General features: G+C 40.0%; 3 protein-coding genes across 4 annotated transcripts; 1 reads left to right on the top strand and 2 right to left on the bottom strand.

Annotated features, from left to right (window-relative positions):
- Positions 1-314: 314 nt before the first annotated feature.
- Positions 315-7235, bottom strand: si:dkey-28n18.9 (sorting nexin-6). 2 transcript variants are annotated; one of them, XM_063910118.1, is made up of 15 exons: positions 7005-7235; positions 5165-5396; positions 4854-4964; positions 4550-4657; positions 3780-3840; positions 3510-3634; positions 2431-2514; positions 2270-2344; positions 2149-2179; positions 1881-1968; positions 1718-1757; positions 1547-1633; positions 1326-1415; positions 804-869; positions 315-701 (listed from the first exon to the last, which is right to left on the bottom strand). In XM_063910118.1, exons 2-15 carry the CDS (start codon positions 5168-5170, stop codon positions 564-566), a joined length of 1110 nt encoding a protein of 369 aa, XP_063766188.1. In that variant the 5' UTR covers positions 5171-5396; positions 7005-7235; the 3' UTR covers positions 315-563. The 2 variants fall into 2 exon arrangements, with proteins under 2 accessions (XP_063766188.1, XP_063766187.1); XM_063910117.1 differs by having other exon boundaries at positions 6862-7232.
- On the bottom strand, positions 5603-6862 carry LOC134882440 (dnaJ homolog subfamily B member 9-like). The gene is made up of 2 exons (XM_063910120.1): positions 6587-6862; positions 5603-6006 (listed from the first exon to the last, which is right to left on the bottom strand). Exons 1-2 carry the CDS (start codon positions 6810-6812, stop codon positions 5699-5701), a joined length of 534 nt encoding a protein of 177 aa, XP_063766190.1. The 5' UTR covers positions 6813-6862; the 3' UTR covers positions 5603-5698.
- A 4-nt stretch (positions 7236-7239) lies between the features above and the next one.
- On the top strand, positions 7240-10868 carry zc3h10 (zinc finger CCCH-type containing 10). Its single transcript, XM_063910116.1, has 3 exons — positions 7240-7480; positions 7954-9139; positions 9993-10868. Exons 2-3 carry the CDS (start codon positions 8015-8017, stop codon positions 10503-10505), a joined length of 1638 nt encoding a protein of 545 aa, XP_063766186.1. The 5' UTR covers positions 7240-7480; positions 7954-8014; the 3' UTR covers positions 10506-10868.
- The last annotated feature ends 14 nt before the right edge of the window (positions 10869-10882 follow it).

Below are 10882 nucleotides of genomic sequence, written 5' to 3'. Positions count from 1 at the left end.
CAATCATATGGAAAACAGAAGGATTGTAGAGATGATTAACATATATTAAAAAGCCAGAATAGTTTTGAAAGCCAAACCAAAAGCCAGCACATTGTCCTTGCTGCCATGTCCTTGCGGGAGCAGTCAAACCAACTGATTAATGATCCAGGAAAAAGAAACACACACAAAGGCAAGCAGGTACTTTGGGAATCAATTCATCACACTGTATTTGTTGTGACCCTGGCTGATGTGGTGGCTGGAGAACAGCAGAAACGTATAACTATAGTATAGGACAAATACACACACAAGAGTCAACTGCAAGGAAATCAAAACCATTATTTGCACTGTGCTTTATTGCTAGTGTCAGTGTGATTGAGGAGAGTCTGAAGCAAGGTGAGTGTGTAAATATAATAGGGATCCTGTTATCAGAAAGCTTTCCCTTTCTTTTTTACTTACATTTCTTTATTTATTTATGTAATTGAATCTGAAGCATTAGACTACCGCATAACAGGATGAAGGACATGTAAGGGTTGTCGGATGCTATGTTTAGACACACTGAGGATGCTTCATTATGAGTGGGGTCACTAGGCCATCCCTCTAAAGGCCCGCAGGTGCTGGTTGAACTGGTCAGCACTTTCTTTGGCGGTAAGAAGCTGCTTTTCACACCACTGAACCAGAGCCTGCTGCAACATCTTCACACGCGCAGCCTGGAGCCGTGCAATCTGAGAGACGCACACAACATGCATGTTAGGGTTGATAGATCAAAATCCAATAGGATCACACATGATGGGAAAGAGATTGCTGCTTTAAATTCGGTATTTTACCTCATCTTTAGCCACTCCAGATATGTGATCAAACTCCGTCTCTGCTGCTTTCTTCACCTCCTCCATCTGATGAACAGGCGGAGCATTTATCATCATTACATACGTCATACATATCATAGTTGCATTGAACATCCTCTCATCAGTTTTCTGCTCTATGCGCTTCAACTGAATCACATCAGCAGAACACTACTGACACCTGCTGGTCTCATGAAAGTATTGGCATCTGACCTAGCCTATTGCATGGTGTGGTATGGCAACAAATGACTTTATTTCTTTTTACTGAAGGTTTACTTGTTAAGGTATCATTGTGGAAAAAGGGGGTTTTCCTCTTGATATGACAATAACTGAACATCATATGAGCAGGGATTCCTGTTTGCAATTCCTTTTGGAAGGACACAGAGAAGACCAGGATCTGAGAGCTCCCTGAGATGACATATTGTTCAATATTCAGGCAAAACTTCTTCATGATTTAAAAAAAACTATCTTTGTTGTGATAAGACAGTTGATGTTTCAAACACTCACAGCAGCCTTCTTCACAGGTTTGGCCTTCTCTGCGTTCCTTCTGGTGATCTCCAACTCCACTAGTTTGCAGGTTCTCCTGAAGAGCATCTCCTGATTTGGACATGATAATCACACAGCAATATTAGTCAAAAGTGTCATTATGACATGTCATTTTTCAATAGAAAGCAAGATTCAAGGTTTATAACATGAATATAAAATGACTTTAGAACTAGAAGACACACCTTTTCTGCCTCCTGGTAGCGTGACTCCAGGTCAAGGCCTAACCCAAGAGTACTCACGTTGTTCTCAGTGACACTTGTCATATTTTTCTGCCCAAACAGAAGCACATTTTATGCAGTGAATTTCAAATTGCCATGAAAATATATTCCTGTTGAAAAGGCCAAACAACTTACCTGTATAGAATCAAAGACTTCTGACAGTTTCACACAAACCCTGCCAGAATAAAGTGTTGTTAACATTTTTTCAGGCTAGTTTATTGTTACTTGTACACAATGAGAGGAATTTATTTTAAGTGCACGTGATATTGGCCTGCTACCACAGCTTTTATTGTCTCACTTAGAGAAATCCAGTTTGTCAGGATCCTCTCCTTGTTCCACACAAAGACGCAGAGCAGTTGAGAAGTGTCCACACGCCACTGCTATTTCTACAAACAGATAAAACGTGTAACATATTTATATCAGACGTGGGACAAATTGATGTTTTATTGATTTGTGAATTGACACTTATACACAACATACCCTCCTATAGACTTTAACGGTTGCATCTGAACACAAATAAATACTAAATAACACAAAATAACGAAGTTTAAATGAAGTTGTCTTACTTTGCTCAGTTTGGACCACATCCAAAAATCTCTGAAAGAAAAACAAAAGTTTGAAAACCACCACCATAGTGTGTTTTTGGGAGAAAATGAAAAAGGGAGGAGGACAAATACACTTGCTCACCTCAGCTGCAGTCTTGGCATAACCGGTAATAACAATGTTATGATCACGTTCAGTTTGAAAGAACTCATCCACATCCTGTTGACACAGAGATTATGGAAGTTAGATCTAACATGCATGTGCTTAGGCTGCATATTTTATGTGTATAAGTTTCAGTTGGGTACCTTATGGCCTTCTTTCCTCATCCCTTCCATGGCTTGACTCAGGCGGTTGAAAATGTTTTTCCTTGCTCTCTGTCTGCCTGGGGGCTACACACAAGAATGCAACATATTTTAAGTAAATACTGTTTAAAAACGATATAAGGTTTACGAAATCTTCCCAACTTGAGTGGAGGTTTAAAGATTGTTTTGTCCCAAGATTTTTAAGTTTGATACACAGCATTCAGGACTGAATGAAACTCAGACAGGACAACCCTGAAACGTCCAAAATTGATACAGTCCAGAGGCAATATTTACATGTTATGACATTACATTTATGATACAGAGTTATGAAACATTATTCTTTTAATATCATCCTGTTTCTAATGAAAATGGTTTGTGTGCCACGTGCAGCACCTGAGGAACACTTTTGTGTTTAAGTCTACAGTCGTACAAGGAGTTATCTTTTTTTAAATATCCTTCTTGAACAAAAGTGGTATGGAAACAATTCAATCTAATATTCTTTATTGGCATGAATAACTTGAACCTCTTGATGCTATTTGCAGGCACACCAATTAGACTGAAAGTTTATACTCTCTCTGAGGATCTCAATCCCCTCTTTTGGTTTCTCTTGAACATTTCAATTCTATAATTTTGTGACATTTCACCAGACTGATTCATGTTTTGTCCCCCCATTTGTTTATCCAGAGACGAAGATCCACTATAACTGCATCTCACTTCAGGCACTGCTTTTCAAAGACAATGATAAAGCAATGATGAATATATCAACATATTTAGCATCAGGGTATTGTTAGACAGTTAGCTAGTTACAACCACTGCTGTATGTTCGATATCACAGAGGAGCTGGTTGGTTGACATCCTGCATATAAATGAAACATTACTTCTGGTATGAAGCTAAAGGAAGAAGCTCGTCTTCAGTCCTCATATTTAAAGGGTTCTGTATTTATCACATGCATCACTCTATACTGTCTTCTGCAACAATGTTGGTGAAAGTCTAACCTTTTATTATCTGCCTCTCGTAAAAGGGGATCATGTTGTACACTTTTATAAGATAACATAAAAAGGTCAAACAAAAAACCACTCACATCTGAGCTGGTCAGGAAGATCTCCACAGCTTTATTTTTGCCGAGTATGCTGTGTGTAGCAATCTGCCGGAGGAAAGCCTCCATTGCTTTACAGTACGGCTGCCACTCTCCTAAACCAAGGATACCTGCAGGAAAACCATCAACATTTTCGTCACACTCCACACCGTGTTACAGAAAAGACACAGAAATTGAAAATCTTTTTGGTTTGTTTAAATTGGAAGTCCTACTTTTGAGAAAAATAATTAGGTAGGTTGTCTCAGTTGTACTCACCAAGCTGTTTTATAACCTTGGCAGAAGCATTCACTTGAGCCTTTACTGGAAGAGGAGGAAACTTCAAGAGAAAAAAAGTACAATTTTATTACTATCAAAATGTTTTGTCATAATAAGATTTCTTTTACGTTTTCTTTTTCAAAAATAGTTTTTTAAACAGGTGCTGCTTTGAATTGATAAGGACGATAAATAAGGTTAATACTATGGAAATGTGCAGTACTTGGAAACAGTATGCACACATTGTTACCTTATTAGATACAGTACATATGCTAGTATAATACATGTACAGCCCTTCTGCACAGACGGTCAAAAATACTTCCTGACAGGATTCTGGTAAGACAACAAAGTTTTTACTGAATTTTCTACAGTACTAGGGCCAGCTGGCAGAATGGCAAAACTAAAAGCAGCTACCTTATAACAAAGGAAAGGGTATTATACTTAAGGCATAAAAAGAGGGAGCATTAACAGTCAGTACATACAGTTAACATACAGTGTGTGATGTTGTCAGTTACAAAAGCTATGTCTTACAAGAAGGCATTATTCCCTTGTACTTGTTTTTAATCAACAAAAGCTCAGCTACAGTAAGTAGTTACAAAAAGAAAAGATTACATAAAGCAACACGCACACTTTAAAAAGGAAGTTTCCACCAGTTCTACTGAATCCACATCTTGCTTTGTCACTTCACTGACTAAGCACAAACTGTAGATATTTCAGTAGCAATCTTCTTGTTATTCTCAGAAAAGTGTGCACAGATGGAAATATGTACTGACTATGACTCCCTGTATCCCAGACACATCCTCTTGAGAGTAAAGGTGCTGCTGCAGCCATTCAAAATCATCGTAGGTTCGGTCCACATGGTACACCCCGGTCCCAGAGAGCTGGCAGAGACAAGAGCGATAACATTGATTGTAACATTCTATTCTTGCAATACAATAATTACATAACGTTTCATTTTGCTGAACCTTTTTTCCAAAGCAACTTACATGTAGTCTAAAGAAAACTGGTTTCCCAATTAATCAAGATTTGTCATATTGTTAGCTTGCAAATATTAGTAAATTCATATTTTTTTCTCACCTTTTCAGATACAATAAGGAAGGTAAGTGTGTCTCCTTCTTTCACCACCTCTGTAACCTTGATGCTTTGAATGTCGACACTAAGAGTAGATGTCACTTCTTTCACTTCCTCCTGTAATTAAAGAAATGTGGCTCCCAATTGAAATAATACAACAGCTGGAAGTAATTCCACATTGGTATGCAAGCTAAATATAAAAGGACGTAAAAGATTCACTCAGTCCACACTGTATATGTGGATGTCTCCATGGAGTATAAGTCACATGACACTAAAAAGTTGTCAAAAATAAAAATAAAACTTTCAAAGATTCTTACCATCATCGTCCAGTTTGTGCGTTTGTAATTCCAGTCTGTTGTATCTGCTTTGTAGAATGCTTGATTCTCAGTTTATCTGGATAAAAGTGCATTAAGCTGTAAAGATCTTTTGTCTTGTGCTGGCTTTAGTGCGCTCACGCTCCAACTGTTGAGAATGCACAGGATATCCTCTGGGTCAAAGTGCACACTGGTCCTGTGTGAAATGGAGTAAAACAGTGCCAGATCTAAAGTGCTGGCACAGGCAAAAATATAAGTAAATGGTGTGTTAGTCAGTAACTTAGGACCTTTAACACACCCCTACAGGAACAGTGGCCATACGGTCCAATGAGTTCACCCAACTGTCAACCTTATAAACCTGTAAACAACCACTCAACATACAAGTTGTATTGTCAACAAACAGCTACATTAGAGTCTATTTACCTGAAATAAAGGACAAAGTTACTGACATAATGATTTAATAAGGAGACTTTGGTATCAATAAAAGACAACACATTAAAGCAGTCATACAGAATACAGGATTAAGAGACTGGAAATCTAGTAGTAAAAGTCTTCTTCATTTTCATCCCCATCACCAAAATTAAAGTCGAAGCCAGGCTCTTCAAAACTGTATTGTTCATAAAGACCATCCTCATCCTCCCCATCCTGATGAAAGTGCCAGTGGAAGTTTGATTCCTCCACAAAAGGACTATCATTGAAGTCATGGAAGAGGTCTTCAAAAATAAAGTGGAAGCTTGTTTCGTGGTCATCCTCAGGTTCCACGGAGGTGTCCTCTTTTAGGAAAGCCTTGTGGCCCAAACTGTCATACAATCTCCTCTTCTCCTTGTTGGAGAGCACTGTGTAGGCTGGGGGAGCAGAAAACAGAGGTATCACTTTTTCTTGTGAAAAAAGAGCAATGGAAATACTCAGAGTTCATTAAGTTTACCTATCTAAAAGCACTACAGTCTGATAAGGCTGTCCTGCAATAATATCAGAACGTTTATAATGTTCTTTTAAAATGTTAAAGAAATGAAAAGAAAATATTGATTCCATGTTATGGTAATCTGTAGAGGCTGAAGATCTGATGCTGATAAAACCACATTGCATATTGGTCAGCAATATATTAATAACACTTCACCAGCACCACAAACAAAGTCAAAAATAAGAATTGAGTTGAATCTCTAAATCCATATATTTTTTAACTGAACATATAACCTTCATGATGATTGGATTGATTGCAGAGCTGTATTAACTGCATCAGTATTAGCTGAGTCTACTTAAAAAAAGGTACCAATAACTTAATGTAAGCCAAGCTAACTATTTATTGTCTTACAGAAACATCCGCTATTTTAAACGCAATGAAAGCAATTCCATTTACAAAATAAGCCTACATATCTAATATATATCTTTATTCTAAAAGGTTAAGTGTGTTGCAGGCGTGTTTACCTTCAGCAATCTCTCTGAAAGTCTTCTCTGCGCCGGTTCTCTTGTTTTTATCTGGGTGGTATTTTACAGCCAGTTCGTGGAAAGCCTTCTTTACCTGTTTGCCAGTGGCTGTCGGCTCAACATTGAGAGTATCATAGTAATTTCTGCTCAACTCTGAGGCTTCCGATAAGCATAACAGCAGGACGAAGCAGGCTTGCATCAAGTGGAAAACACATTGAACTGCCATGCTGGGCGTCTGAGCACAAATGAGGAACTTCAACACACAAACAAGTTACCTGGAAGTATAACTATCTTGCGGTTCAACAACTCATCTTCATATGCATACATGCTACTGATAGTTCACACGTCAGCAGCAGCAGCAGTAGCTTTAAGTTGTGGATGCCACTCTGTCCAACCCAAGGCACGCATAAAAGTTTACCTGCAGCTTTGAGAAGTTGTTCCGCCTATTTCAGCAAAAAAAAAAAAGGCCCAACACATGGTGGTGAAAGTCTATAAAAAATAAATGAATCCTATTGAAAAGCTGTTTCTTTGTAACGTTTAGCGTTAAGGTTTTCTAAAAAACAACTAAACCGTGTAGCGATTAGATAAATTCAGTGAAAAGGAAAACAAACATACTTCAGTGGATTTCATCAGTATTGTCACTAGAGGGCAGAACATCACTTATAGGAAAGGGAGAAGAAGAGGTTCGTCTTCTTCGTTGGTAGAATAAGGTGCATCAAGAAATGTGGTAAACAGCACCAAGGGCCTCGACGAAATTGCCAATAAATAAAAATAAGTAGCTAATTGCTTTTGTCAGTCAAGACAGCTGTATCATTCTTTACGGGATCAGAGCAGAACGTTTCTGCCTGGGGGTCCCTTGACTATTCTCTGGATCCTGCTTCTAGTTTCTATTCGGTAAGACAACCTTAGCATTTAGCCAGTTAGCTAGACACCGCTCGCTAGCTAATACGATCTTAATATAGGTTACTGTTAGGGTAACTTAATCAGGTACATGATACGATAGTGTGCTTTATTCATTGTCAGCTAACCTCAATTTAGCTAAGCATGATATGAATCCATTTGTTTAAGTTGCCAAACTAGTGGCAACAACATCAAACAACAACAACAACATTGCTATTTATTATTTAACAGGTGTTCTCAAGTGCTAATATTTCAGCCTTAACCATATAAAGTTGAACCATAACAGAAACAATTATGGACATAGCAGGGATTTAGACATCTAAATTATTCTATATTTGTCAAGATAATATCTAAATGTGGATATATGATTTGTCTTGTAGATCATTAAATAGGAAATTGCAATACTCCAAAGAAAAAAAATATTACTATTCCTGTCTTGTTCAGCTGTATTTGTGAATGTTTGGCAGGTCACGTCCGCCCCCCTCACACAGATGAGTCCTGTTTTCTCCCTGAGCTGGGCCAAGCGCCATGCCTGATCGGGACAGCTCCTACCTGTCAGGTGGCAGTGGGAGTGGTGGTAGTCTGGGTGACGAAGGAGGACCTGGGTCTGGTTTGGCAGGAGGCTCAGCTGAGGGCAGAGGGGGCTCAGCAGGAGGTGGCAGCGGCTCTGGGAGCATGGGGGGAGGAGGAGCTCTCGGAAATGGCAACAGTTGTGGGAATGGTGGAGGGCAAGGCTCAGGACTGGCATTGGGAGGTGTCTGCAGGGACTTCATACGCAATGTCTGCAAGAGGGGAAAGCGCTGCCGCTTTAGACACCCAGACTTTAACGAGGTGCCAGACTTGGGAGTGCAAAAAAATGAATTCATTTTCTGTCATGACCACCAGAACAAGGAGTGTATGCGCTCCAACTGTCGCTTTGTCCATGGATCTAAAGAGGATGAGGACTATTACAAGAAAACAGGAGAGCTACCCCTCAGACTAAGAGGGAAAGTTGCAGCCCGACTAGGCCTGTCCCCCATGGACCTCCCCCATAGCCGTGGGGAAGTCCCTATCTGCAGAGACTTTCTAAAGGGAGAGTGCCAGAGGAGCAATAAGTGTAAATTTCGTCATGTCCAAAAAGACTTTGAATATGAGCCTTCAAGGGTTGGAGTGGGTGGTGTTATAGGGCCAGGTCCCACTGGAATGGTAAATGCTGGGGGAGGGATAGGTGTTGGAGCAGGAGGTGCCTGTGGAGGAATGCAAGGACTTGTGGGAGGTGGAAGTGGAAGTAACATGATGGGGATGGGCTGCCCCAGCCTGGGCGGTTGCAGAGATCCTGGTATCACAGGAGTTGGGGGGGTAGGTGTAGGTGGGATGAGCACTTGTCTGTCCATGAATTCTACAGGTCAACGACGGTATGACAGGAGCTCAGTGTATGACCCCCTCCTTGAAAGTGGGCTGTTTGATGCGAGCTCTCTGGAGGCCTCAATGGACCACACTGCTCTACAGTTGAAGAGGCGGCGGTTGGAGGGGCTACGCCTGACAGATGTGAGTGGAGGTGTGCACTATGAGCTGGGAGTTCATGCCACCTTGCCACCACGTCCTCTGGAGTACAGGTTCCTGGAGGAAGAGAACTCCCTGCTGAGGAAGAGAGTAGAAGAGTTGAAGAAGCAGGTTAGAATAACACATAGTAACATAAAAAGAAACACAATTTGAAACAAAGAAAAATAGAGAAATTCCACTTTCTTAAATATAGTATTTGCGAGATTGGAAATATTATATTTCACATAACTGTGAAGGCTGTTTAGAGGTGATTTAGTGAAGCAAATATATAAAGATTTATTAAGCATTATTCATTTTTTGTTTGTTTTAAACCATCAGTTTAAGATACAATTAATAGCCACCTTTGACGGTATAACACAGTGCAATACAAGGGTTTAACAAAGTCAAAGTTTCCTATACTGAATGAATGTAATGAAATATTGCCTGTGCACTAGAGTTATGTAAAAAGGACTATATTAAATAAGGTTGTATAGTGTTAGGGTCATTTTGAGTTAAGGACTGAATTCTTTAATATCTCACTACTAAATTATAGGCAATGTAACATGACTGTGAAGGCTGTTTAGAGGTGATGTAGTGGAAGCAAATCATTTTCGTCTAGAGCAGGACTTCTTATCTAATGTTATAACAAGATGTTAAAAAACATTAGTGGTTTGTCAAAATAAACCATTCTGGTCAACGATGAATCATTTTAATGATGTTTTCAAGTAAAAAATTGAATGGCACCGGACCATTTAGATGTTCTGAGTCCTGTGTTTAAAACAACTTTTGAACGAAATTACGAGTTAGAGCAGTTTCTAAAACTATGTTTTAAACTTGGTGAAGAAAACATAGCTGTCTTATAAATAAGCTATTATAATTCATCCAATCCTTACTTTGATGAAACCTTTTTTCTGCCACAAAGCCAGCAGTGGACTTTCATGGAGCCTTGTCCTTTTTCTAATCCATGTCTTGTGTTTTTTCTCAGGTTTCAAATCTAATTGCCACAAATGAGGTTCTTCTGGAGCAGAACGCCCAGTTCCGCAGCCAGGCCAAGGTGATGACGCTGTCCTCCACTCCTGCGCCCACTGAGCAGAGTCTGGTGCCCCCTGTGGGTGCAATAGGTTCCTACAATCATAGCATTGCCCAGACTCACACCACCCTGAGCAGCGCTGGACTGCAACCTCGGCCTGTCACACAGCAAGAAATGGTAGTTTCTTCCGGCGCCCCTTCAGTGCCCCCGACTAATAGCGCGCCACCTACAGCTCCTCCGCCTCACCTCAACCCTGATATCACCCCTCTGTCAGCTGCTCTTGTACAGACCATTGCCCAAGGGATGGCACCACCTGTTTCTATGGCCACAGTGGCTGTATCTGTGGCCCCAGTGGCAGTGTCCATGACGCAGCCTATGCCTGGTATCACCATGAGTCACGCCACCACCCCAATGGTATCTTACCCTATTGCGAGTCAAAGCATGAGGATCACCACTATTCCGCACTGATAAAGTGCAGGACTGTAGAACCCACACTTCAGACTGTAGCATTCTTAACTGTGATTTTTAACAAAGATTGTTTCTATGTGTCCGAGACTCAACTAAAGACAGAACAGTGACAATGGTTAGGCAATTGACAATTGCAATACTCCACCAGAGGGCAGGATAAAGACTCCCAGTTTTATGGCAATATTACAAAAACAATTTTCCTTCAGACTGACGCACCTGTTAACAGTTTGTGTACCAAATGTACCAAATACCATTTCTTCAACGCTGCTGTGCTTTCATTTCAAAAACAATATTTTTTTGTGTCTGGTGAAAACAAATGGTACATTTATCAAAAAGAAAAGAATAACAGCCATCAACAATGAATCTTGTGTTATCTG

Source organism: Eleginops maclovinus, chromosome 20, assembly GCF_036324505.1.
Source record: "Eleginops maclovinus isolate JMC-PN-2008 ecotype Puerto Natales chromosome 20, JC_Emac_rtc_rv5, whole genome shotgun sequence".
NCBI lineage: Eukaryota > Metazoa > Chordata > Actinopteri > Perciformes > Eleginopidae > Eleginops > Eleginops maclovinus.
This window is presented reverse-complemented; position numbering and strand designations above follow the sequence as displayed.

Coding starts and splice junctions, on each gene's coding strand:
- si:dkey-28n18.9 (XM_063910118.1), bottom strand. Junction 3,635..3,779: donor CAAGGTTATAAAACAGCTTG/GTGAGTACAACT, acceptor GTTTTCCTGCAG/GTATCCTTGGTTTAGGAGAG. Junction 2,345..2,430: donor TGAGGAAAGAAGGCCATAAG/GTACCCAACTGA, acceptor CTGTGTCAACAG/GATGTGGATGAGTTCTTTCA.
- LOC134882440 (XM_063910120.1), bottom strand. CDS start 6,812: ATGGCAGTTCAATGTGTTTTCCACTTGATGCAAGCCTGCTTCGTCCTG. Junction 6,007..6,586: donor TTTCAGAGAGATTGCTGAAG/GTAAACACGCCT, acceptor CTGCTCCCCCAG/CCTACACAGTGCTCTCCAAC.
- zc3h10 (XM_063910116.1), top strand. CDS start 8,015: ATGCCTGATCGGGACAGCTCCTACCTGTCAGGTGGCAGTGGGAGTGGT. Junction 9,140..9,992: donor TAGAAGAGTTGAAGAAGCAG/GTTAGAATAACA, acceptor GTTTTTTCTCAG/GTTTCAAATCTAATTGCCAC.